Consider the following 26,660-nt stretch of genomic DNA (forward strand, 5'->3'; position numbering starts at 1 on the left):
CTGAAGAGAGGAGACCCGCTGTAGAGAGGAGACCCGCTGTAGAGAGGAGGCCCTCTGTAGAGAGGAGGACTTCCTCAGTAGAGAGGAGGCCCTCTGTAGAGAGGAGGACTCGCGCCTCAGTGGAGAGGAGGCCCTCTGAAGAGAGGAGGCCCTTTGCAGAGATGAGGTCCTCTGTAGAGAGGAGGTTCTTTGAAGAGAGGAGGCCCTCTGTAAAGGAGGCCCTCTGAAAGGGAGAGACCCTCGGTAGAGAGGAAGACCTCTGTAGAGAGGAGGCCTTCTGTAGTTAGGAGGCCTTGCGAAAAGAGAAGGCCCGCAGTAGAGAGGTGGTCCTCTGTAGAGAGGAGGCCGCCCCCCTCTGTGTTTTGACAAATCTTTTTGCAAATTTTTCGCGGCGCTTCGCGCCGCCGATTCATGTACGTACTGGTCAATACGAAATCATGACTGTAATTACACCAATCAACCGTGACAAATTGAATTAGAACTCATATGTGTAACTGTGAAGGAACTCCGGTTTGTACTGCCATGCTCAAAGGGTGGTAAAAATTGTGTTTTGGAGCTGTGTTTTGACAAATACTTTTGCAAATTTTCTCGGCGCCATACACCAATCAATATTGATGTAATAACATCAACCGTGTCAAATTGAATCGGAATTCATATGTGTACTGTGAAGGAACTCCGGCTTGTACTAAGCCGGAGTCAAAACGCCGGAGTCAAAACGGTTTTATATATTTTTATAGCATGCTATAAGGGTTGTAATGTTTGTGTTTTAGAGCTGTGTTTTTACATTTTTTTTGCAAATTTTTGCGGCGCTTCGCGCCGCCGATTCCTTAACAGGTCAATAAGAGAGATCATGACTATATGCTACTATTGCATTAGGCTAAAAGTGAGGTAACTATATCTACTTCTGGGTTTTTAAGTACGTCGATCCCCCCCCCCCCCCCAGTAAAAAATCCGTAGCGACGCCCCTGTATAGGTGGGTTTCACTAACTGAAACTACTGAGCCGAGTGACTAATAATGATAAAACTTAATCTTAGAAACGACGAAGATCAAATGTCATTTGATCTCGACATACTCGCTCCCTACCCCCCCCCCCCCCCCCCGGTCGTCAGAATTCATCCATCAGACCCGGCATGTCGGCCGACTTGTGACCCCCTCCCAAACGTTTCCCTAGATCCGCCCTTGGAAGGTAATATGATTTTGGGCCCTTTGAGACACTTGGGGCCCTTTTCCTTGAGGGCCCCTCGAGGCCTAGTCCCCCCCACCTCTGAAATCATTTCTCCAGCCCTGCATTTAATAAACCAGTATAACGCCTTTTGGGGCGACTAACGGAGCGAGCGAGAGGGTGAGCTTTGCACGTGCGAAATTTCGACGGGGTACCTCCAGCTGACTTGTGCACGGCACCCTACTAACCGGTCTCTAGCGATGTGCCAAATTTGAGCACAATCGGCCCAGTCGTTCTCGAGATCTGGAAGCGGCACCCTACACGTGCGCACGTGCAAAATGGGTCCCAACTGACTTTTGCACGGCACCCTACTAACCGGTCCCTAACTGTGTACCAAATTTGAGCGCCATCGGTCCAGCCATTCTCAAGATCTGGAATCGACCCCTGCACGTGCGCACGTGCAGCAGCACCCCAACTCTGGCACATGGATATGCATTGCCTAGTGGGTGCCTACCTACATGCCAACTTTCAGCGCAATCGGCCAAGTAGTTACCGAGATATTGCAACAATTACAAAAGTGACACCTCTTCGTTTTGCATGTGGCACGTGCATAAGGGGTCACCCACATGCATCGGGAATAGTCCAATACTTGGTAGAAGGAATGAAGCTACCCTACAAAAATTACCGCGTGTAAATCGGTCAAGTGGTTGCTGAGATATAAGCGTCGCAGAATCGTGACCACGGCCGGCCGGCCGGCCGGTCGGCAGGCCGCTCATACTCAGAAATTTCCGTTAATCTAAGGAAAGACTACGCTCGCTTCGCTCGCTCCGTAATGATAGGTAAAGTCGAAAACTGTATTGAGGCTGGTAAACGTGTAAATGTGTCTCAGTATGTAAATGCCGTGAATATCAAAATATATTGGCTTGTTTTTACTCGTGGGAAAGTTGTAAGACTTTGGTCACGAAAAAAGAGCAGTGGAGCATACCTTTAGGTTCCAAAGGTATGCTTTGATAGTGGATACCTTTGGTAGGTATCCAAAGGTATGCTTGGATACCTAAAAATTCAATTTTAGGCATGTACTGAAAAGTTGGCGTTAATTAGATGATAATGGCGTGAGACATTTGCGAGAAAAAACATGAGTTGGCGAAATTTCCCCCCCCCCCCCTCCACTGCGGCAAAGTCCTGTACCTTCTCCGAAGGTTCAGGTGACATCCTTCACCAATATTTTTGGCGCTCCTACACCCATGATGCTAAAAGTCATTAGCCAACCCTACGTAGCATAAATATCGCAATAAGTTAGTTAAAAGGGACACTTTCCATATCTGGGTCACATCGACGAGTTGCGGCGAGTTTGAGACATGGATGACGCATGTTTTTGACGCGGATCTATGAAAATGTAAGAATGTGTCCAGAAGCAAGAATATCGACAATCACTTCAATGAAGCATTATTTGCTATGGGCCGCGCGGTGAAGACGAGCAAGTAAGAAACATTTTATAAATCATCTCCTAAGTTGTGCATGTTTTGCTATAATTCGGTTACGAAATTGAGACAATCAACCTTGACACCGCACGTGACTTGTCAAGAGTCCTGTCTTCCCGGGGAGGTTGTGAAAGATTGTGGCGACACTAGCGCCATCTATTGTCGAGATTTTCGTTAGAGCCAGTCTCGGGAGATGATTGGAGGAAAAGTACACACGTTCGCTCTGCTCGCTGCCGTGATTGTGTGTGCGGTATGCAGAGTAGAGGACACTGTTCAGTACACGCCATGGTGCAGCCGCAAAGTGTCAGCGCAGCTTACTGTCCTGATCCCTCGTCCCGCACCTAGCAAGCGATGTCAGAAGTATAACAGCAAGCGTCTGTATATCGTCCTCTTGCTGCTACTTCTAGCGGGAGATGTGGAACTGAACCCTGGTCCGAGCGCCCTGACCTTGACATCGTTGAACCCAGGGCCGACAGATATGAAAATGAAGGATGAAACTTCTCCAAAGCTAGCTGATGAACCAATTTCCAGTATTGAAAATTTTGTTTTAAATCGTACAAAGGCACTCAAGAAGAAAGATGGAGTCCTGAATCGCTCTGATTACTCTGTAAGCACTCGTGATGGAATGCAAGTGACTATCAAACTGAACTCTGCGCTTTTCGAGCTGTTCAAGAACGAGTATGGGAGCTTTTCAGAGAACGAAGAAGTTTTAGTTACAGATAAGAAGACGTCGCAGGACCGCTCTAAATTGATTACAAAGGTATTCATTTTTTTTCATACATTTTATTAACACAATTCACATAAAACACAAGCAAAAATAAGCATAAAACATTTTTGTGCTCCCATCGGCGACCCGCCTGGCCAGGCCGGGACGGTGTCAATTCGTGACATATGCCGTCCCGGCCCCGGGGAGAGCTGTGGGATACCTCCCCAGCCGGGGAGATCTGATGGCTACCTCCCCGGCGCTCCAGGCGGGCCGCCAGCCCCCGCCCGCACCGCCCGGCAAGCAGCCCCGGGCGGTGCCCCCTAACCACCGACCGGGCGAGCGAAGCGTCGACCCGTCTAGGTCGGCGCTCCGCACGCCCGGCCGGCCGACCGGCCCCTCACAGGAGGGGCCAGTCCCGGGTTGGCCCGGATGGGTCATGGGGGCGGGGGCTTGTAGCGCGCACATCGTTTTCCACTAACACTTTATATAACAAACACCATATGCATACATACATACAAAGGACAGTCATTTTAACATTGTGTATCATCGACACCTGACATTTGCCCCATCCCCCCTTCCCATCGAAAAAAAAAACTGTACACATCATGTTGCACTACGCAAACATCGTGACACACAACAATAATTAGTCACAAAGTGCTTGTTTCATATTCTAAGGCGGTTACCTTTCTACACGCTCCGCTAAAGCGCAAAACAACGAGCCCCAGGTATCGTTGAATTTCGTTTCTCGATCATTTATTTTATAAGCATACCTTTCTACTTTAAGATAGTTGTACAGGTAAGTGACGAATGTGGGCTCAGATAAGTGACTATTGCATTCCCTCTTATACCATATAAACTGTTTTCCCAATGAAAGAATAGTATTGATGCGCTTGCAGACCGCGGAATCGTTGTGCTCAAAACCGGTGACTACGACTTTGTATGTAATATTGCGCCCGTTAAATAACTCACCAATACTGCTCCAAAAAGCCCTTACTCGGTGGCAATGCCAGAATAAATGTCCAATTGTTTCCACCTGGTGACAGTACGTACATCGATCCGTATCTTTGATGTTACAAGTAAAAAGAAGTTTGTTTGTTGGTAAAATTCTTTTTATGCATCTGTAATTCAACCATTTTAGATTAACATCTTCAACAGCGTAATGCAATCGTGCGTAAATAGCAGGCCAATTCAGCCGCCTTCCACCTTCAAGCTCTGCTTCCCACTTTGTGTGCGATTTTTCACCCCGAGTAGTATCTAATACTTGTTCTAATAACTTGGAGTATGCCCATCTTGCTGGTTTAGATGAATTTTGCAACTGTTCTATAGATGTTGCATTGACACTTCTCTGAAGGTTTCGTATTTTATTGCTCCAAGCGGTTGGCACTGCGTTTTTTATTGCCGCTGAAACCATTGGGTGCACACCAAATTTTTGTGAAATTTCATTGACTGTCATTAATTCTTTCTTTCGTAAGTTACATATATCTGCTAGTCTAATGATACCTTTTTCTATTAGATGTTTCCTGTTGATATTGGCATTGCTTTCTATGTTCAAATCTTTGTTCGCCCATAATATGCTATTTTGCAATTGATCTGTGGCACTAAGATTAGCTCCGTTAATGTTATTCCATGCAATGCACGTTTCCTCCCAAAAAGTATTCTTTACCGTGTTTTTTATGTACTTTGCATTTGTATTGCAGTGAAACAGCGTTATGTCGTCATTTAGAAAAAGCATTGGGGTCACCAGGCCCTTCCACTTAGCATCGTGGCTTTTATCTAGGAGTCTTTTTATCCAGGTAACCTTTAAACTCTGTGCCTGAAGTGCTAAGTCTGGCACCTTTAGGCCGCCACCTTTATATTTACTTTTTAATGTCATACGTTTGACTTTATCTTTCTTTCCGCCCCATATGAATTTGAACATGAGCTTTTCTACTTCTTTTATAAATGGTTTTGGAGGAGCTGGAAGCACTGTCATAACATACACCAGCTGAGATATCAATTCGGTTTTCAAAAGGTGAACGCGCCCGTATGGAGTAAGACCGCGACCTATCCATGGCGCTAGTTTATCCTTCATTATGACAAATTTCTCATTATAATTTATTTCTGAAATGTTAATATTCGGGTTGTTAGATACCTTCACGCCCAATACATTAATGGGTGTCGTTGGCCACTGGATATTAAATTGCGTGCAAATCGGCTTTCTTAAATGTCCGTTCCTACCCAACCATAGAGCTTGTGACTTATGCCGGTTCAATTTCAGCCCAGATGCTGTTTCGAAGTCCTCAAAGGTATCCATACATTTATTTAGAGATAGCTCAGATCCATCCATGATAATCGTTAAGTCGTCAGCGTAGCTAGATACTTTAACCCTCGCCGGACCTATTGGTTTTCTACATACGCGCCGGCCGAGGGGGGGGGGGGGCGGGTACGACCCCCCCCTCGCCGTTTCGCCCCTGGTGGAGCTAGCGCGTCGCGGAAAAAACGAGCGTGTGCGCCGTTACGAGACGCAGAGATTGGTACCCGATTTTAAGGTCCTAGGTCAACCGGTGACCTCTGAGGTCAGGTCAAGTGCCCCAAGGTACGGTTCAGTTTTTGGTGAATAACTTCGCAAAAAACGGCCGCAGAGCGCCGATTTAGGCAGCATCGTGTTCGTCTCGCTCAGGCGCGTCGAATGATATACTTTTTGTCCGGGTCAGGTCAACTTGGGGTGTTGACCTCAGGTCAAGGTCAGGTCAGCACCCCCAGGTCACGAAGTTGGTCGAAAGAGGTCATGTCGCATATCATTCGATTCGGCAGGTCTTCCTGAGTCCATTGGTGGCTTTCCCGACTCGCTAGCTCAATTTGATCAAGAGTTATTGACGAAAAACTAATATGACCTTGATGACGTCATAAATGACGTCACGCAAGGTCAACATTGCAAAAGTGACGCATCTAACCTTGCAAGGAGTGCATAAAATCACGATTCTGTGTGCTTGAGATAGTTGGGGATCGTTCCCGGCGCCAGAATAGCAGTTTTCATTTTTCCCCATTGACTTATAATGGTGAGGTCACGAAAATGACCTGACCTCATATGACCTTTAGGAAAAATCCGAGATATACAAATTGTGGGACTCATAATGGATACTAGATCCTGCAAGTTTCATTTCCCTGTGACATCTCCTCTGGCAGTGAGGGCGTTGCGAAGTTGCGACATCTGAAGACCGTGCAGAGGTTCACTTATGACGTCATAGGTCAGTGACCTGACCTGACCCAAAAATGCGGTTGGTGTCAAAAGATGCGGCTTGGATCAAAGGTCAGGTATGCCAAGTTTCAGCTCTCTATCGCCAGCGTGTTCGGAGCTATCGCGAAAAAACCCTATGGGGGGGGGGGCGGCACCCGCCCCCCCCCCCTCGGCCGGCGAGGGTTAACATTTGCTCCGTTAATTGTCAGTCCTTTAATTGCATTTTCTTTACGAATTCTCTCTAGAAGTGGTTCAAAGCATATGATAAATAAGAGACAACTCAAAGGGCATCCCTGTCTAAGGCCTCGCTCAATTTTATACGGGCTTGACAATTTACCGTTTATTTGCACATTTGCCTGACATGATGTATCCTGCCCACCATTGTAAATAATATCAATCCATCTACAAAAGTCTCTTCCAAACCCAAATCGTTTCAATGTCTTTTTCATGTAAGACCAATCAACGCTATCGTAAGCCTTTTCTTGGTCACATGCTAGTAGGATTGCAGGAATATTTTTGTTTTTACATGCCTGCATGACGTCAAGTATTAATCGAATGTTTTCACCTATGTATCTCCCTTTAAGGAATCCAGTCTGATCTACATTTATTATGTTCGGTGCAGCATTCGCTAGTCTTGTGGCTAGCAACTTTGTTATGATTTTGTAAAATGTATTCAGGAGACTAATAGGCCTTAAGTTTTCGATTCTTCTTGGATCTTTGTTCTTTTTGGGTATCAAAACTGTGACACTCTTCTTAAGATTTGACGGCATTACTCCGGAACTAAAAATTTCTTTACATGTAGCGAATACTAATGTTTTCAGCTCTGACCAAAATACTTTGTAAAATTCTCCAGTGTATCCTGATGGCCCAGGAGAGGTATTATTTTTTAATGAAAAAACTGTTCGGGTCAGCTCTTCCATCGTAATGTCTGCATCGCATGTTTGTCTATCATGTTGTGTTACTTGACTTAACCCTTCTGTAAAGTCAATTCGTGACTCATTCCTAATACGGCGTTCAAATAGCGTTTCGAAGTACCTTTTTCCTTCCTCCAACATTTCCTCGGTTTTGTTAGTAATGGTACTCTGGTTGCCCTCATTTATATACATTTCTCTCGTAATGTTTTTGGGGAAATTTCGCTTAGTTATGCCGTGGAAATATTTTGAACCCTTCTCTGCGAATGCCCTCCAGCGCACTTTATTCCAAAATATTCCTTTTTCTGTTTGATCAGAAATAATTTCATCTCTCTTCCTTCGCAGTTCGTCACACTCGCCATTCAACGCATTATCACCTTGCTTTTCATTTATTTTCATTTCGATTTCTTTGAGTTCGTTCAAACAAATACGTTTCTTGGTTGCAACGTACTTTATGATTTCTCCCCTTACAACACAAAGCGTCGTCTCCAGCAATATTGTACTGGAGGAGGCACTTTGTTCGTTTGAACTAATTACTTCAGGTATTCTGTTTTGGATCAATGATACAAATTGATCGTCTTTCAAAAGATCATTATTAAATTTCCAATATCCTTTTCCTATGTCAACATTGGAAATATTTATCGACAAAGTAATTAACTTGTGATCTGTTAGGTATCCGTCTACAATCTTTGCGCTTGGCCTCTTTTCACTGTACATTAAAGTTTCGCTCACGAGGAAAAAATCTATGCGTGATCTACTAGTCGGGTTATTTCGGATAAAGGTGTACTCCTCCTTTACTGGATTGATTTCACGCCAAATATCGATTAAGTTCTTTTCAGACATCAGGCTTAGGATGACTTCTTTGTTTCTATTATTATTTGCTACAATCCTTGCTGAACTTCGTCTATCTTTTCCCAAGTCGAAGCAGAAATTAAAGTCACCTACAACAATCGTGCTATCGTCGTAATCATTTAGTTTTGCGCAAAAATCTTCTAGCATGCTTGGGTTATCGTGATTTGGCGCATAAACGTTCCCTATCGTCATCCTAGCACCATTGAATTCGGCGTTGAGGATAATGTAGCGACCATTATCGTCACTAAAAACATTGCTAAAAACGATGCCAGAGTTTGGTCGTGCTAGTATTCCCACGCCTCTGCTGTTTTTCTCTCCATGAGCGAAATATCCACTGCCTCCCCATTGATTTAACCACATCTGGGCGTCTGATTCTGATGAATGCGTTTCTTGAAGAAGAATAATATCTATTGCTTTCTGTTTAAACCAGGTAAATATTTTACGCCTTTTTGGCATTTTTCGTTGAGCGCAGCCTCGTAGCCCGTTTACGTTGAGTGACGCTATTTTAAGCTTAGGAGACACAAACATTTCCTAAATTTAGCATTCCACGGTCTGCATGCGCATCGTCGCTCCATCTGTGAAATTTATAGATGGAGTGCAATGTAATACTGTTTCGATAATATTTTGAGTTTTGAACCGTAATGCTCCCGTAGAACCCTCCCATCCCCCCTCCCACTGGACGCAGCGTACGCACGCTGTGCCAACGAGCCGGCACCGATCGCCCGCAGCCGCACCGCCGGCCGGCCGCCAGATGGCGTTTTTATTTCGCGCGAAAAAAACAAAAAAAAATCAGCATACGCATTATTTAAACGTAGGCAAGCTAACGTTACATCTCACTTTACGAAAAAGAAACGCAAAATGTAAAGCACATCGCCATAATATTATGTAACGTTTCCGTAACTTTCATACAAAGTAAAGCACTGCGACCCTTGTCAGAACGATCATCGCGATGTAGCCTGCATTCCAAGGAAATTCAAGAGATAACAGTACCCCCAGCAATACACACACCGACACACCCCTCCCCTGCAACCCGCGGTACTGTTACCTGTACAGGTAATTGCCGACGAAACCGTGGTCACCTGCATTAGTCCAGGTACAGACGTCGCGCCAGGCTGTACCGGAGACGAGCCGTCGCGACAGATCACCGTCGCCCGTCCGCGGCCGCGCCGCCCGAGCCGGGCTCGGCAGCCGACCGACCGGAGCCGCCGTCAGCTCGGCCAGACCGCCACGCCGCCGGCGCCAGCCGCGCGTCCAGGGCGCCCCCGCGCGCTCCGCCGCCGCCGTCGTCGTTTGCGTCGCGGACGGCACGAACATCAGCAGCAGCAGCGGCACCGGAGCGATCGACATCGGCCCCGCCAGCCGCCGCCGGACGCCGGCCGTCGGGACGGGCGGCCCCGCCGAGGAGTGACGTCACCTGGTCCATGCTGACCATCTTCTGACCTCGAGACTCGCTGTCCAACTTGCAGAAGACCGCACCTCTCCTTGAGTACACGGTGTAGATTTTTTTACGCTTTTTTGCTTCGAGCAGAGCGTTGAAGATCTCCTTGTTCATAGCTGATAACGACTCATTGATATAGAGAGGTGCCGCCGGTCGATCTCCATGGTTTTGTACTCTGGCTTGCTTCATCCTTCTCTCGTAAATGTCGTCCTTAACCTTGGTCTTGAAAAACTTTACAATGACTGTGCTGTCACCCTGGAGTCTGTGAGCGGTCTGGATGTCGCTGCCGGTGACATGTACCTCAGGGAGGCGTCGATTGAGGACAGATATCACCTTTCCTTCGATATCTTCATCGCGCTCTCTTTTTCCAAATTCCTCGCTCTTGAGTATCAGGCTGTTCATTCGTCTGTTGGTATCTATGCCTTCTAGCTGTTCCTGTAGAGCCTTAATGGTAGCTTCTTGAGAGCTAACTCTGTCCTTCAGTACGTTTGTTTCGGCATCTTTCAAGAACAGTTCACCTTCCATGATTTCAATACGTCTCTCCATACTTCTAAACTTTTCCTCCATGAGCTTCGTCACCTTTTCGATGCCTTTATCTATAATTGATTTCACGGCATCTAAGGACTCGCCGTCCAGACGGCATGAGTGCTCACCTTTTTCTGCGCTGTCTTTTTCTCTGCTGGAACGCTTGCTCTTTTTTTGACGTCTTTGTCCGTGTCCGTCATCCAGAGCCTGCATCATCTCTGGGAAAGAACACTGACGTTTTCGGCCACCTCTCCCTATCAGAACGGAGCGATCAGTGTCCTCGGCGTCACCGAACACGGAGTCCAGCTCCGATCCACCAGTGTCCGTGGTCATTTCACGCATCGACACCGAGACGAGCCGAAAATATCACTGTGTCCACCGCGAACGGGTACTGGCGTACAGTATATCTAAAAAGTATGTCCCCTGGTTTGGCTCTCCCACAGGAGGCGAATCGGTAACTTGGCTGAATCCCAGTTGCGGCACCCGGCCGCCAGGGTCGCTGCCGCGCGAGCGGCCTTGACCGCTCGCATGTCATTGGCAGTTCGGTCCCTCCCCATCTATACCGAGGTGGGGAGGGGAGAAGAGGGGAAGAGAGGGGAGGGAGCGGCTTTCGCTCGGCACTTGGCGATACCTGGCTGACCCCGCGCTCCCTCGCTGACCTTTGTCCTGCCCTCAGGCGAAGACCGACTTCCTGACCTGTAGCGGCCCAGCGGAAAACCGAGCTCGCGGGGCGCGACTCCATTGGCCCAATCTTATAAATGGAATGCTGTCGTATTCACGGCATTAGATAATATTAATAATGATACCAGCAGTGGATGTGGTAAAATACAGTCCAAAATAAACAAAAGCACACGATTCGTGCATAACGCGCCCTCCCATTCAAATAAGCCCGCCCACTTCGATAGATGGTGTAGTTTCTTAGGGCGTAAAAGATGCAAAACACTACCGATTTTTTTTTTAGCTCGGCCACTGGGACCGACAATATACAATTGACTGAAATGCATGAAAACCATTTTGCATTTAGGTAATAGCCGTTTTCTGCACCCAAACTTTAGCCAGTGACACCCTGTCCATTCTAAAGCGTTTATAAGATTGATCCCAGCACCCGATTTTATATGAGGAAGTCGTTTAAAAAGCATCTTATTTCTAACGAATTTATTATTATGGCCACTTTTACAGGACGTCTATAGAGCTTTGACTTTCACATTTCTTCCTCGTTCAGGAGAAACGTTTTAACCCTCACCGGACCTTCAGGTTTTCTGAATACCGAGGGGACGTTGGGGGTTGGAAGTGAGGAAACAACCCCCTTCGCCGATTCGCCCCTAATTGAGCTAGAGCCTCACGAAAGAAACGATCGTGTGCGTCGTTACGAAATGCAGCGATTGGTCTCCGATTTAAGGACCAGGGTCAGCCGATGACTTCGGAGGTCAGGTCAAGTGGCCCAAGGCACAGGTTCGGTTTTTGGTAAATAACTTCGCTAAAAATGATCGCAGATCCGCGATTTTAGCAGCATCGTGTTTGTCTAGCTCAGGCGTGTCGAATGGTATACTTTTTCTTTGGGTGAGATCAACTTAACCCTCGCCCGTATAGAGGGGGGGGGGTCGAACGGACCCCCTCCCTCGGTTTTTTCGCGAATAACTCGCGTAAAAAGCGGCCGATCGCGACGAAACTTTCAGTACCCTCGAGTTAATCAATTTTACACCCACCCTGAAATTGTCATGACCCTGACCTTAATGACCTTTGACCTGCGACCTACTTTTCGAGACCATGTTTGGCCGGAATCGCGATTCGGCGTATGTCGGCTCGCATTAGCGGCGCGTTTGCAGTCTTTTCGTGGTTTTAAGCGTTCAAACATGGGATATGATCTTGCTCCCATGCATTAGGGTGGGTGTCAAAGTCACCGGAAAGTCAGGTCAGGTCATTGACCTTTGATGACCTCGGTTCACTTTTTCGAGTTTTACATGTTTCTAGGCCAGTTTTAGGAGCTGTATTCGAATTTAGCAGCCATATGAACATTTATGAAGTAGTTTTGGTGCCCTCGTAACATGTTGCGAAGCTGTCAGAGGCGGTTGCCAACTACTACTACTACCCTTACTGGTTGACCTGACCTGACCTGACCCGACCTGGCCTAAATGCATGAAGACATCATCTGTGATCAAAACTAACATGATATTCGTGATCAGCGCCCCGAAAACCCCATAGCAGCCACGCTTTACGACTTTCTAACAGGTCCCGATTTCCCCGACTTTTGGGTCATTGACCTGACCTGGAAAGTCAACTGATGACCTAGGACCTTAAAATTGGGTATCATCGACTTCCTCTCTTCACGGCCAACACGCTCGTTTTTTCCGCGAAGCTCTAGCTCGATCAGGGGCGAAACGGCAAGGGGGGGTCCAACGGACCCTTATACGTTTGAGGCTGGAAAAACACCAATACGGGCGAGAGTTAAGGTGTTAACCTCGGGTCAAGGTCAGGTCACAGCCCGTCAGGTCACGAAGCTGGTCAAAGGAGGTCATATTGCATATCAATCGATTCGGCAGGTCTTTTCATGTCCATTAGTGGCTTTATCGACTCGGTAGCTTTAGTTGATCGGGAGTTATTGACGAAAAACTGATAGCCTTATGTTACGTGATAAATGACGTCACGCAAGATCAACAAAGCAAAATTGAAGCATCAGACCTTGCAAGGAGCGCATGAAATCACGATTCCGTGTGCTTGAGAATTTGAGATAGTTGTATATCATTTCCGGACCAAACTAGCAATTTCCATATTCCCCTGACTTTTAATGGTGAGAGACTGACCTAATCTCAGGCGACCCTTCAGAAAATCCTAGATATACATTTATACAAGTTGTGAGACCTCTCGATCATACTATAAGATCCTGTAAGTTTCATCTCCCTATGAAAGCTCTGCACTGAGGGTGTTGCGAAGTTGGAACATTTTAGCACAGTCCTAAAATGTTCATTTTATAGCATTATATAGCATCATTTTATAGCATACATTATTAAAATGTTTCACACAGTTCATTTTAGGACTGCTCATTTATGACGTCATAGATCAGTGACCTGACTTGACTTAAAAATGCGGTTGGCGTAAAAAAATCCGACTTATCAAATCCCGACTAAAAAAAAAATCGACTTATAATCCGGTTAATCAAATCCCGACCATGTTTTTACCTGGCCATTAATGTTCTAGCCTTACAGGTGATTGTTTGAATGCGGAAGATGCTGAATCTTGGTTAACCCCATACTTATCGTATGATAAAGAACGTCAGTGTTAGAAAGTTAATTAACAATTTTATTTAGGATAGTTTAATTCAAGTGGGTATAATCCGACTTGACAATTTACTAGGAGGGTTTTGCAGCGCTATTAGTTCGGCATTTAATTATAAATCATTGCTAATTTCGATCCGGATATCGTTATTCAATGCTGGCTTTTGCGTCCTCAGAAAAGTTGTTTATAGTCATGAAGGCTTGCATTGACCCATACTTTCCATTTTTCAGCACCATTATTCGCCGTAGTTGACCAGATGTTTTTCTTCAGCTCTCCCCTGAATCCTTTGGCTTAGACCTGGCGTATCACCCGTGCATCGCAAGACGCACCTTATACCACACATAAGTTCATGATCCCCACGAACCCACATCAGCGTCCGTTCGCTTGGTGTGTGACCCCTTGACCTTTGGCCGCGACAACTGCCGGCTTGCTGGAGCACCCCTCCCTACACGCGCTGCCCCGCCCGCTCCCCTCCCTCCCTCCCCCCCCCGGGGGTCGTGTCACGAAGGTTCGGGCTTACGCTACTACCGGCCGCTGCGCAGCTGTCACCTAGCGCTTGGGAATGTGTGGTCTGGTGCGGATTCAGCCAACTACCGGCTCGCGACACCAGCGCCACGTAGTGGCGACGGTACATTCTTTTTAGACACACTGTACACAAACACAAGCGTTCCACAAGGCTATTCCAGCGGCCGGCCGGTAACTGGCGCGGCTAGGCGACCCTACCGGCCCGGTACCTGTCCCTCAGGGCACGGCCGGCGACCCTCGCGCTCGGAGCGTCCGACCTCCACCGCCGCCGGGACGGGAATGTACAAAGGTATTCATGAAACTGGTTTACAAACGCTTGAAAGTAGCTATGACGTGTTACTACACCACTTCAACTATTTTGATACAGTCAAATGAAAAGGGACAGGACGGCACGGGAGCAGCGATGATCTTTACGGAGCACTATCTAGTCCCCTTCTTGGATCATTTAGTTGCAAGCTTTCCTATGACAAACATTCAATCAGACATGAAGGAGAAGATAAGCCGGGCTTTGTCAGAGGAAGAATCAAAGGCAATGTTTTGCTCGGTGTGCCTTTTGCCACTGACGTACAGGAGGCTGAGAGGCAAGAAGACAGTGGGAGTACGGTCCTGTGCGAGCAGTTCATGCCAGAAAATGGCACATACCAGTTGCGTTGGGGAACAGAGCGACATCTGGCTCTGTGTGCACCACCGTGAACTAGCGGGCACTGGAGCATCCGTATCAGTCTTCGGACGGCAGGAGAATCCATCATCACCGCCCGAAGGTAAAGCATCGGCTATAAACCCACAGTCAGAGCGGCAGACGACTGCACCACAATCCGGGGTACCAGGGTCGGCCTCAGGACAGCCAGGAGGGCAGCTGTCGTCAGCATCCTCCGTAACAACAGGGCTGGCCTCAAGGCATCAAGAGAAGTCAACGACTACACCACCCTCCGTGGCACCAGGTCTGGCCTCCGGACAGCCAAAGGGGCAGGCGACCATCCCACCCTCCGCGGCCCCAGGGCTGGATTCAAGACAGCTGGAGGAGCCGACAGCTACAGGACAGCCAGAGGGACCGCCGTCACACCGTCTGGGTGACAGGGGAAACCTCTACACTTCTCAGGTCACACACGACAGGGGTTGCGTTAGTCAAAACGGTGTGAGTACAAGTATGGAAACAATGGACAGAAATCTGCCATTACCAGGCCCTTCCTTTTTAGGTGTCACATTAATGGACTTGATGGAAGCGATTAGGTTGATGCAGTTCAGTATCGATCAGGTGCGGGAGGATGTAAGAGACATAAAATTGAGACAAGAGACACTGTCAAAGGAACTGTTTAAAAGCGGGCAAAATGTAAAGGAAGTAGATGCGCTGCTGTGTGACTCGTCGCCTGGAATAAGTCACAAAGGAACGAGACCCGTCGAGGCTAAACTATCGGGGGATGTAGAAAAGAGTTCGACTGATGATGGTTTAAATTCAACACATGGTCTGCAGGGGAATGGTCAGGCAGCTGTTGGTCGTCACACAGTCTGCAAAACGGTGTCTAATGTTTTTAGTGAAAATTCCGATGCTCGTAAGCCAGGGGAACGGGAGGTGCTAGTTTATGGAGACTCTCGGATCAGGTTCATGGATAGAGCGTTCTGTGAACGAAACCGGGACAAGCGATTGCGAGTGTGCTTGCCAGGGGCGAAACTTAGGGATTTATCTGATAGGTTTGATGACGTAATTCGAGGAAGCAGCCCTAACAGTGTTGTCATATTGCACGGTGGTGTCAATGATATTGGAAACACGCACTCGGAGGAACTCATTGATACCTACAGGACGGTGATCACAGAATTGGTTAAGTCTGGGAGGAAAGGCCTAGTTACTAGCATTCTGCCCAAAATTGGTGCTGGTACAGAATGGTCATCGAGGGCCATTGCGATTAACGAAAGGGTAAGGAAACTCTGTAAGAAAAACAATATAGAGTTCTTAGACTACTGGGATAACTTCTGGGATAGGAGGGACCTCTATTCGATGGATGGCTATCACTTAAGTAGGAATGGGGTGTTACTCCTGAGTGAACTTTATGAGAAAGAACTACAGCAGGGAAACTAGTGACATTTACAGGTCAGGAAGTCTCAAATAGAAATATCTCTAGGGACGTCCTCAAGTGTTTCTATACCAATGCTAGGAGTATAAGAAATAAATTCGGAGAGCTACAACTTTACATACTAACCGAGGATCTTGATGTGGTTGTTATAACGGAGGCATGGATCAATGAAAAGTTGTTAGGGGACCGTACGCAAGATTATGATATTACTGGTTATGACATGTTTGTCTACCAAAGGAAAATCAAAGTAGGTGGAGGTATTTTGGTCTACGTAAAGAAAAATCTAAGACCTTTTGAAAGGAGCGATATTGGCACGTCCAACGACGTCGAATCTCTTTGGATCGATATCTTTCCTAACTTAGGCAAAAACGATAAAATAAGAATAGGTGCTTTCTACAGACCTCCCAATCAAACACAACAAACTAATCTTGCCATGCTTGATGAGATAGAAAAGGGCATTATCAGTGAAACAATTCTTTTAGGGGATTTCAATTTGCCCAGACTTGTGGGGGGTCTAACATCTATTACTGGGGAAACGAGGCTATTCAGGGAAAACTTTGATGAACTATTTTTGACTCAACATGTTCTGGAGCCCACCAGAAAAGATGAAATACTTGACTTAATTTTAACCAACAACGAAAGTCTTATTGAAGATGTCACATTGGGTGAAACAATTGGTAACAGTGACCATGTGATTATAAGGTTCAACATTAAATGTAAATTAAAGAGAACAAGCATCAGACAAAACCTTACCCAAAATTTTGCAAAAGGAAATTCGGGCATTTTTTAGAAGCATGAAATGGGTACGAATGCTTGAAGGGAAAAATGTTCACGAAATGTGGAGTATTTTCAAAACAACAATAGCAGAGGCCCAAGATCTTTTTATTCCTATGAAAAGAAAGCTGTCAGGAAAACCATTAAAACCAATTTGGTTTAACAGTAATGTGCAAAAGAGTTTTAGTGAAAAGAAAACAGCATTTCGTCTGTTCAAAAGAGCTCCATCGGCTGACAATAAATCGCATTATATCAAAGCCAGATCGAGACTCAAAAAGATAATTCGAGAGGCCAAACGAGCAGCTGAGATTAGATTGGCAAATGAATGTGGAGGTGATCTCAAGCGGTTTTTCGGTTTTTATAAATTTAACAGGCATGATCCAAGAATCGGGTTAATAGAAAAAGATGGGCAAGTTTATCATGAAGATAAGCTCAAAGCTAGGACATTTAATGAGCAGTTTTCAAGTGTTTTTACTGATGAGTGTCTAGCAAATATGCCAATAAGTAGAAATGATGCCAGACTGTTCAGCAAACTTACAACTATCGATTTAGTTCAAACCGACATCTTGAAACATCTCGAAAGCCTTAAAGCAAATAAGGCTTGTGGTCCCGATGCTATTTCAGCAAGAATACTAAAGGAAGCTGCAAAAGAGCTTTCCGTGCCTCTTTATATAATATTCAAACACTCATTTGAAACAGGTATTATACCTGAAGACTGGAAGCATGCGTACAGTCACCAGCAGTTGCTACCCATCACCCCCGGACAGCGGGGGAGCAAGCTACCACCGCCCCTGCGAGACTAGCGCCGCCATGCGCCAAGAAGTGGAAACACCACGTGACTGATGCCACGTGAGGGCAGGGTCACGTGATGGAGGGGCGGAGCATAGTAGCTTTTGCGCCCGACACTAACTGAAATGCGGCGCTGTGATTGGGCGCCTTAGCATGAATGAAGCCCCGGCGCCAGGATCAGCCGTTCGCCTTATATGGAAAGTGAGCCTTTGCGTTTCACTGTTCTGTATTGGTTTGAGAGCCACGGCACCATACGAATTGTGAGCCCCTTTGAACGGGTCACCGCCCGAGGCACTGAGGCGACGGCTGTGCCGGGCAAAGTCTCGCCTGGTGGGAGAGGTGGGCCAGGGAAAGTGCGATCGAGCAGCCACTGGGACGTGGATTGGTATTATCCAACCGCGACAAACGATGTCAGCAGCCTCTTCTCGTGTCATAGACAGTGTCTATGACACGAAAAGCTAGACAGACAACGTGGGCAGATCCCAATCAAAAGCCAATAAACGATCCAGTTAAGACGTTGGCGAGGTAGCCAGACCAAATAAAAAGTTGTTAATTCGATTTTGGTTGACAAAATGACATACAAGCCCGCTGTGATGGACCAAAAAAGGAGCTGAACAGTTCATACAACTTCTAAAAAGCTCAACGGTTTAAAAATTCAAAAGTTAAATGTTAAAATTCAGCCTGCATGTTTAAACTCTGGTCCGGCGCTGGCATGAAGCTTATATTGCCACTTGAAATTCCACTACGTTGTAATATAACCAAGAGTTCTGTGAGAGCAGCAACTGAAAGCCCCGTTGAGGGGGAGGGCGGCGCGAAACGGCCCCCTCTCTCCTTTTCAGTCGATATCTCCTAAAGTGTAGCAAATTTCGCCACCAAACTTTCAAGACCCCGGCCGGGCATCATTTTTACACCTTGTGACCAAATTTTTCCAGAGCTCTTATGAAAGGTTAGTCACAAATGACGTCAGAGTGATGCCATGTTCTGTCATTTTCGACCCAATAAAAGGTTTAGCGGAAAGAGCTGTCACGCTTACAGTTTTGAAGATAACGAAAAATATTCAAGATCAAAAAGATGTAAAATAAACAGCGCTACCAAACTGCTAACTCTTATTTCCAAACAAAAATTGATTTGACCATCAAAACTATAGAAGTATAACACCCCGAAAATGCCAACAACTTTCAAAATTAAAACTGAAATATATGTTATAGAACTATCTGCTCTAGATATGCCAAATTTAAACTCGATAGCTCCATTTTTAGCAAAGTTTTGGCAAAAACTACTTTTATTTTTATAATTTATTACGTAAAATTTTCAAATTCAATTTTTAGCCGTCACAGAACACACAAAGCAAGCCAAAGGCCACCATTAGATTTCCTGTGATGAGCTGCATCGAATAGATGCCCCTTTTATGTAAAATATCAACTTTGAAATTTGACCTTCTTTGACCTGACCTTGACCTGACCTCCGCCAGAATTAATCTAAACTGGCCCCAATGGCTGTCTAGCTCACACCATTGAATTTTAAATGTAAAATTGGCCATAAAACATGTATCACACGACCCTAGCATAGTTGGGTTCATATTGTGACCCTTAGTGACCTGACCTCTGTGAACTGACCTGGCATCAATGACCTCTTTAGGCAACATATGTATTAGACAACCAACGCTTCATCGATGTTTTTCGATAACATGCCTTTTATTTGATGTGTTAACTGACTGTAACGCATTCCTTAGACTAAATCGGTGAAAAAATGCGACCTTTGATCTGACTTGTGACGTCATGGGTTGCACCTAGGTCAACGAAACCTGGTAACAAGGTAGTTCCCTGGTGGGGCTATCGAACGCTCTTTGAATGTTTAAAATCGGTCGGTAACTTTCCGAGATCTCAGGTGGAGGGCGAAACGGCTGCACCACCCGATCAGGTGGTAGGGTCCGCCAATAGCCCAAGGGGGCGCGGAATATTTATTCACTCATACAGTGTCATTTATTTTGAGAACACCTTTCTCACGCCATGACATGGTCCTCTCGTAATAGAACGAGATGAGGAGTGTTTTCACGCCTCCTTATGCACGGTTCTAAGTGTCATTGAGCTATCAACTGTCAGCGGTTTTCAGACAATGAAGTTCTTAGTTCTTACTGAATCCAATTTTATTTCAAACGATTGTCACTGTGCTAGTTTTCTTCTTATACGTTTTTGAAAAAGCGCTGAAGAAGTCTTTGATAGACGAAACCGGTCCGCTTATTCTTTTTCTAATTGTTTTTTGAATATATTCGTAGACTACTGGCTCTTTACTACAAAATTTAAGAATGTTTGGTATTACTTTGACCCGAACGATGTGCAGCTGAATTTTCCCTCTTGAATGATTATGGACAGCTCGCGAAATTAACTTCAACCTAAACTACCGACAAGCAGAAGAAAATCCGATACAAGCCTACCTCAATCGTCTCACCTTATTCAACCGTTGAAACGTTAAAGGCATTTGTTCAGTCCGAGTCGCTATGTCGACCACCCGCGCCGTGCTGGGGTGGGGTGGGGTGGGGTGGGGGGGGGGGGGGGGCGTTTTTACGCTCTTCCCCCTCAGGTTTTACGCGAATATCTCAAAAACGGCGACGCGACGCGTAGCGTCATTCAAGGTCAGGTCACCAGGTAACGTCAAGTGACCTTAACCGCAGGTTGTTTGAAAAGACAAACACTATTCGTTAGAATTGTGTTTTTCTATTGAAAAACAACCGGAGCGGTCCTTCTCCGGGCTATGTTTTGCAAGTCTGGCAGCGAATCGAGACATCTTGATTGGGGCCTAGACGAAATGTACAATCTTCGTAAAAAGTTCAGTGTATGGGCTCCCGCAGGCGATCTACCTGATGGCACCGGTCGCTACTCGCTTAAAACCTCGTGGCACGTGGCACGTGCGATTCCATTTTCCCCATGTTAAGTCAACGGGGTTTTGGACCATTTTTGCGCGATCGCGAATGGTGGGAAAACGAGCCAAGGAAGAGGTGGTTTTCTTCCCAGCATTTTATGGCAAACACGTTTGGGTACACGCCAGTGTGCGCTGTATACCCCTCAGAATCTCGGAACGTGTCTTTGCACGAGGTCAAAGTTGGAATTTTGCTGTGTCCCATGTTAAGTCAATGGACGGCGATGCCGAGACTTTGCAGAGACATTTTCATTCGTTCATTGTACAAAATTTTAGAGATAGAATTCGCCCAAACTCTTATATCTTGTAGAGAAAGGAGCATAGTACATGTTGGTATGCTTCGTTAAGCTGGCAGAAATCGTTTTTTCTAATAAAGTTCGTTGGAAAATGAAAATTTTTAACATGGAAAGTCAATGGGAGCGTCTTTATTCCTCTATAACTTTTATCTTTAGTAAGACATATAGGTGAAAAGTTAATATAATATACAACTTCTGATGCTCTTTCCACTGATGCATAGAACGTCACTGCACGATGTGCCGTTTTTAAGAAAAGCTGTAAAAAATCAGGGCTCGACTGTGACTTGAACCCAACCACATTAGAGTATACGAACAGGTGAAGGGGACACCTCCCATGTGCGGACGCGACGCTGATTATTGCTAATTATTGGCAGTCGGCCGCCCTGGGGGCGCCATTGCAAAGCTTATATCTCCACAACCGCTTGACCGATTCACTTGCGGTCTTTTGTGTGGGATAGCTTCTTCCTTTCTCACACGTAGTGTGCTACCCTCGATACGTATGGGTGACCCCTAATGCACGTGCCACGTGCAAAACGAAGAGGTGTCAGTTCGGTAACAAGTCTAATAACTCTGTAGTTAGTTTGCCGATTGCACTGATACTTGGCATGGATGTAGGCACCCGCCGTGCAATGCATTTCCATGTGTCACGGTTGGGGTGCCGCTGCACGTGCGCACGGGCAGGGTGACGCTTCCAGATCTCGAGAACGGCTGGGCCGATTGTGATCAAACTTGGCACACCGTTAGGGATCGGCGAGTAGGGTGCCGTGCACAAGTCAGATGGGGCCCAGTTTGCACGTGCGCACGTGCAGGCTGACGCTTCCATATCTCAAGAACGGCTGGACCGACTGTGCTCAAATTTGGCATACCACTAGAGACTGGTTAGTAGGGTGCCGTGCACAAGTCAGTAAGTATGTATTTTCATGTGCCACGGTTGGGGTACAACTGCACGTGCGCACGTGTAGGGGTCGTTTCCAGATCTTGGAAACGGCTGGGCCGAATGCGATTAAATTTGGTACACCGCTAGAGACCGGCGAATAGAGTGCCGTGCACAAGTCAGTTGGGACCCAGCTTGCACGTGCGCACGTGCAGGGTGCCGCTTCAAGATCTCGAAAACGGCCGGGCCGATTGCACCCAAATTTTGCACACCGCTCTAGACGGGCGAATAGGGTGCCGTGCACGTCAGTTCGTAGCACACCCACTCCGGTCTGCACGTGCAAGGCTCATCCTCTCGTTTGACGGCGGTCGTTTTTGCGGCGTTACAGAGGTGCTTGCTCAAACAACCTGCGGTCCCGCGATGCGGAGCCCAGCATCGCAGATGCTGGTAACCGCAGGTTGTTTGAAAAGACAAACACTATTCGTTAGAATTGTGTTTTTCTATTGAAAAACAACCGGAGCAGTCGTTCACCGGGCTATGTTTTGCATAGTTGGCCTGAGATTGGGGCAACTTGAGCGGGGCCTAGACGAAATGTACAATCTTCGTAAAAAGTTCAGTGTATGGGCTCCCGGAGGCGATCTACCTTATGGCACCGGTCGCTACTCGCTTAAAACCTCGTGGCACGTGGCACGTGCGATTCCATTTTCCCCATGTTAAGTCAACGGGGTTTTGGACACTTTTTGCGCCATCGGGAATGGCGGAAAAACGAGCCAAGAAAGAGGTGGTTTTCTTCCCAGCATTTTATGGCAAACACGTTCCGGTACACGCCAGTGTGCGCCGTATACCCCTCAGAAGTTCGTAACGTGTCTTTGCTCGAGGTCAAAGTTGGAATTTTGCTGTGTCCCATGTTAAGTCAATGGACGGCGATGTCGAGACTTTGCAGAGACATTTTCATTCGATCTTCGTACAAAATTTTAGAGATAGATTTCGCCCAAACTCTTATATCTTATAGAGGAAAGAGCATAGTACTTGCTGGTATGCTTCGTTAAGGTGGCAAAACTCATTTTTTCTTTTAAAGTTAATTTGAAATTTAACATTTTTAACATGGAAAGTCAATGGGAGCGTCTTTATTCCTCTATAACTTTTATCTTTAGTAAGATATATAGGTGAAAAGTTAATATAATATACAACTTTTGATGCTCTTTCCACTGATGCATAGGACGTCACTGCACGATGTGCCGTTTTTAAGAAAAGCTGTAAAAAATCAGGGCTCGACTGTGACTTGAACCCAACCACATTAGAATATACGAACAGAAGACGGGGATACCTCCCGTGTGCGGATGCGACACTGATTATTGCTAAATATTAGCAGTCGGCCGCCGTGGGGGCGCCTTTACAAACCTTATATCTCTGCAACCACTGGACCGATTCACTCGCGCTCTTTTGTGTGAGATAATTTCTTCCTTTCCCAAACGTAGTGTGCTACTCTCGATGCGTATGGGCGACCCCTAATGCACGTGCCACGTGCAAAACGAAGAGGTGTCAGTTCGGTAACAAGTCTAATAACTCTGTAGTTACTTTGCCGATTGCACTGATACTTGGCATGGATGTAGGCAACCGCCGGGCAATACATTTCCGTGTGTCACGGTTGGGGTGCAGCTGCACGTGCGCACGGGCAGGGTGACGCTTCCAGATCTCGAGAACGGCTGGGCCGATTGTGATCAAAGTTGGCACACCGTTAGGGATCGGCGAGTAGGGTGCCGTGCACAACTCAGATGGGACCCATTTGGCACGTGCGCACGTGCAGGCTGACGCTTCCAGATCTCAAGAACGGCTGGGCCGACTGTGCTCAAATTTGGCATACCGCTAGAGACTGGTTAGTAGGGTGCCGTGTACAAGTCAGTAAGTATGTATTTTCATGTGCCACGGTTGGGGTGCAGCTGCACGTGCGCACGTGTAGGGGTCGTTTCCAGATCTTGGAAACGGCTGGGCCGATTCAGATTAACCGCAGGTTGTTTGAAAAGACAAACACTATTCGTTAGAATTGTGTTTTTCTATTGAAAAACAACCGGAGCGGTCGTTCTCCGGGCTATGTTTTGCAAGTCTGGCAGCGAATCGAGACATCTTGATTGGGGCCTAGACGAAATGTACAATCTTCGTAAAAAGTTCAGTGTATAGGCTCCCGGAGGCGATCTACCTTATGGCATCGGTCGCTACTCGCTAAGAAGTCTTTTGCGCGTGGCACGTGCGATTCCATTTTCCCCATGTTAAGTCAACGGGGTTTTGGACACTTTTTGCGCGATCGCGAATGGCGGGAAAACGAGCCAAGAAGGAGGTGGTTTTCTTCCCAGCATTTTATGGCAAACACGTTTGGGTACACGCCAGTGTGCGCTGTATACCCCTCAGAATCTTGGAACGGTGCTTTGCACGAGGTCAAAGTTGGAATTTTGCTGTGTTCCATGTTAAGTCAATGGACGGCGATGCCGAGACTTTGCAGAGACATTTTCATTCGATCTTTGTACAAAATTTTAGAGATAGATTTTGCCCAAACTCTTATATCTTGTAGAGGAAAGAGCATAGTACATGCCGTTATGCTTCGTTAAGCTGGCAAAACTCATTTTTTCTTATAAAGTTCATTTGAAAATTAAAATTTTTAACATGGAAAGTCAATGGGAGCGTCTTTATTCCTCTATAACTTTTATCTTTAGTAAGATATATAGGTGAAAAGTTAATATAATATACAACTTTTGATGCTCTTTCCACTGATGCATAGGACGTCACTGCACGATGTGCCGTTTTTAAGAAAAGCTGTAAAAAATCAGGGCTCGACTGTGACTTGAACCCAACCACATTAGAGTATACGAACAGGTGACGGCGATACCTCCCGTGTGCGGATGCGACACTGATCATTGCTAAATATTAGCATTCGGCCGCCTTGGGGGCGCCTTGCAAAGCTTCTATCTCCACAACTACTTGACCAATTCACTCGCGGTCTTTTGTGTGGGATAGCTTCTTCCTTTCTTACACGTAGTGTGCTATTCTCGTTGCGTATGGGTGACCCCTAATGCACGTGCCACGTGCAAAACGATGAGAAGTCAGTTCAGTAACAAGTCTATTAACTCTGTAGTTAGTTTGCCGATTGCGCTGGTACTTTGCATGGATGTTGGCACGCACCCGGCAATGCATTTCCATGTGTCACGGTTGGGGTGCCGCTGCACGTGCGCACGGGCAGGGTGACGCTTCCAGATCTCGAGAACGGCTGGGCCGATTGTGATCAAACTTGGCACACCGCTAGAGGCTGGTTAGTAGGGTGCCGTGCACAAGTCAGATGGGACCCGTTATGCACGTGCGCACGTGCAGGCTGACGCTCCCAGATCTCAAGAACGGCTGGGCCGACTGTGCTCAAAATTGGCATACCGCTAGAGACTGGTTAGTAGTGTGCCGTGCACAAGTCAGTTAGTATGTATTTTCATGTGCCACGGTTGGGGTGCAGCTGCACGTGCGCACGGGTAGGGGTCGTTTCCCGATCTTGGAAACGGCTGGGCCGATTCAGATTAAATTTGGTACATCGCTAGAAACCGGCGAATAGAGTGCCTTGCACAAGTCAATTGGGACCCAGGTTGCACGTGCGCACGTGCAGGGTGTCACTTCCAGATCTCGAAAACGGCCGGGTCGATTGCACTCAAATTTGGCAAACCGCTAGAGACCGGTTAGTAGAGTGCAGTGCACGTCAGTTCGTGACACACCCGCTCCGGGCTGCACGTGCAAGGCTCATCCTCTCGTTTGGCGGCGGGCGTTTTTGCGGCGTTACAGAGGTGCTTGCTCAAGCAACCTGCGGTCCCGCGATGCGGAGCCCAGCATCGCAGATGCTGGTAACCGCAGGTTGTTTGAAAAGACAAACACTATTCGTTAGAATTGTGTTTTTCTATTGAAAAACAACCGGAGCGGTCCTTCTCCGGGCTATGTTTTGCAAGTCTGGCAGCGAATCGAGACATCTTGATTGGGGCCTAGACGAAATGTACAATCTTCGTAAAAAGTTCAGTGTATGGGCTCCCGGAGGCGATCTACCTTATGGCACCGGTCGCTACTCGCTTAAAACCTCGTGGCACGTGGCACGTGCGATTCCATTTTCCCCATGTTAAGTCAACGGGGTTTTGGACACTTTTTGCGCGATCGCCAATGGCGGGAAAACGAGCCAAGAAGGAGGTGGTTTTCTTCCCAGCATTTTATGGCAAACACGTTTGGGTACACGCCAGTGTGCGCTGTATACCCCTCAGAATCTCGGAACGTGTCTTTGCACGAGATCAAAGTTGGAATTTTGCTGTGTCCCATGTTAAGTCAATGGACGGCGATGTCGAGACTTTGCAGAGACATTTTCATTCGATCTTTGTACAAAATTTTAGAGATAGATTTCGCCCAAACTCTGATATCTTGTAGAGGAAAGAGCGTAGTACATGCTGGTATGCTTCGTTAAGCTGGCAGAAATCGTTTTTTCTTATAAAGTTTATTTGAAATTTAAATTTTTTAACATGGAAAGTCAATGGGAGCGTCTTTGTTGCTTAATAACTTTTTTCGTTGCAGATGTATCAAAGTGAAAAGTTAATAAAATATACAACTTTCGATGCTCTTTCCAACAATGTATAGAACGTCACTGCACGATGCGCCGTTTCTAAGAAAAGTTGTAAAAAAGCAGGGCTCGACTGTGACTTGAACCCAACCACATTAAAATATACGAACAGGTGACGGGGATACCTCCCGTGTGCGGATGCGACACTGATTATTGCTAAATATTAGCAGTCGGCCGCCGTGGGGGCGCCTTTACAAACCTTATATCTCTGCAACCACTGGACC

The 26,660-nt window shown here is 46.6% G+C and overlaps 2 protein-coding genes across 2 annotated transcripts; both read right to left on the reverse strand.

The window, feature by feature from the left end:
* Window positions 1–3,958: 3,958 nt before the first annotated feature.
* Window positions 3,959–5,507, reverse strand: LOC122375482. The gene is made up of 2 exons (XM_043354889.1): window positions 5,143–5,507; window positions 3,959–5,103 (listed from the first exon to the last, which is right to left on the reverse strand). Exons 1-2 carry the CDS (start codon window positions 5,419–5,421, stop codon window positions 4,030–4,032), a joined length of 1,353 nt encoding a protein of 450 aa, XP_043210824.1. The 5' UTR covers window positions 5,422–5,507; the 3' UTR covers window positions 3,959–4,029.
* A 3,907-nt stretch (window positions 5,508–9,414) lies between these two features.
* On the reverse strand, window positions 9,415–14,353 carry LOC122375483. The gene is made up of 3 exons (XM_043354890.1): window positions 14,301–14,353; window positions 9,554–10,511; window positions 9,415–9,442 (listed from the first exon to the last, which is right to left on the reverse strand). The coding sequence occupies exons 2-3, from the start codon at window positions 10,507–10,509 to the stop codon at window positions 9,415–9,417; spliced, it is 984 nt and encodes a 327-aa protein (XP_043210825.1). The 5' UTR covers window positions 10,510–10,511; window positions 14,301–14,353.
* Between the last annotated feature and the right edge of the window lie 12,307 nt (window positions 14,354–26,660).

This window comes from Amphibalanus amphitrite, unplaced genomic scaffold (genome assembly GCF_019059575.1).
Source record: "Amphibalanus amphitrite isolate SeventyFive unplaced genomic scaffold, NRLGWU_Aamphi_draft 001851F_arrow, whole genome shotgun sequence".
In the NCBI taxonomy this organism is placed as follows: Eukaryota; Metazoa; Arthropoda; class Thecostraca; order Balanomorpha; family Balanidae; genus Amphibalanus; species Amphibalanus amphitrite.

Excerpts from the sequence above, each read along its gene's own strand:
- LOC122375483 (XM_043354890.1), bottom strand. The coding sequence starts at position 10,509 with ATGATGCAGGCTCTGGATGACGGACACGGACAAAGACGTCAAAAAAAG. Across the intron at positions 9,443-9,553 it reads CTGGCGCCGGCGGCGTGGCG|CCTGGCGCGACGTCTGTACC; the intron begins GTCTGGCCGAGC and ends TCTCCGGTACAG.
- LOC122375482 (XM_043354889.1), bottom strand. The coding sequence starts at position 5,421 with ATGAAGGATAAACTAGCGCCATGGATAGGTCGCGGTCTTACTCCATAC. Across the intron at positions 5,104-5,142 it reads CACAGAGTTTAAAGGTTACC|TGGAAGGGCCTGGTGACCCC; the intron begins TGGATAAAAAGA and ends CACGATGCTAAG.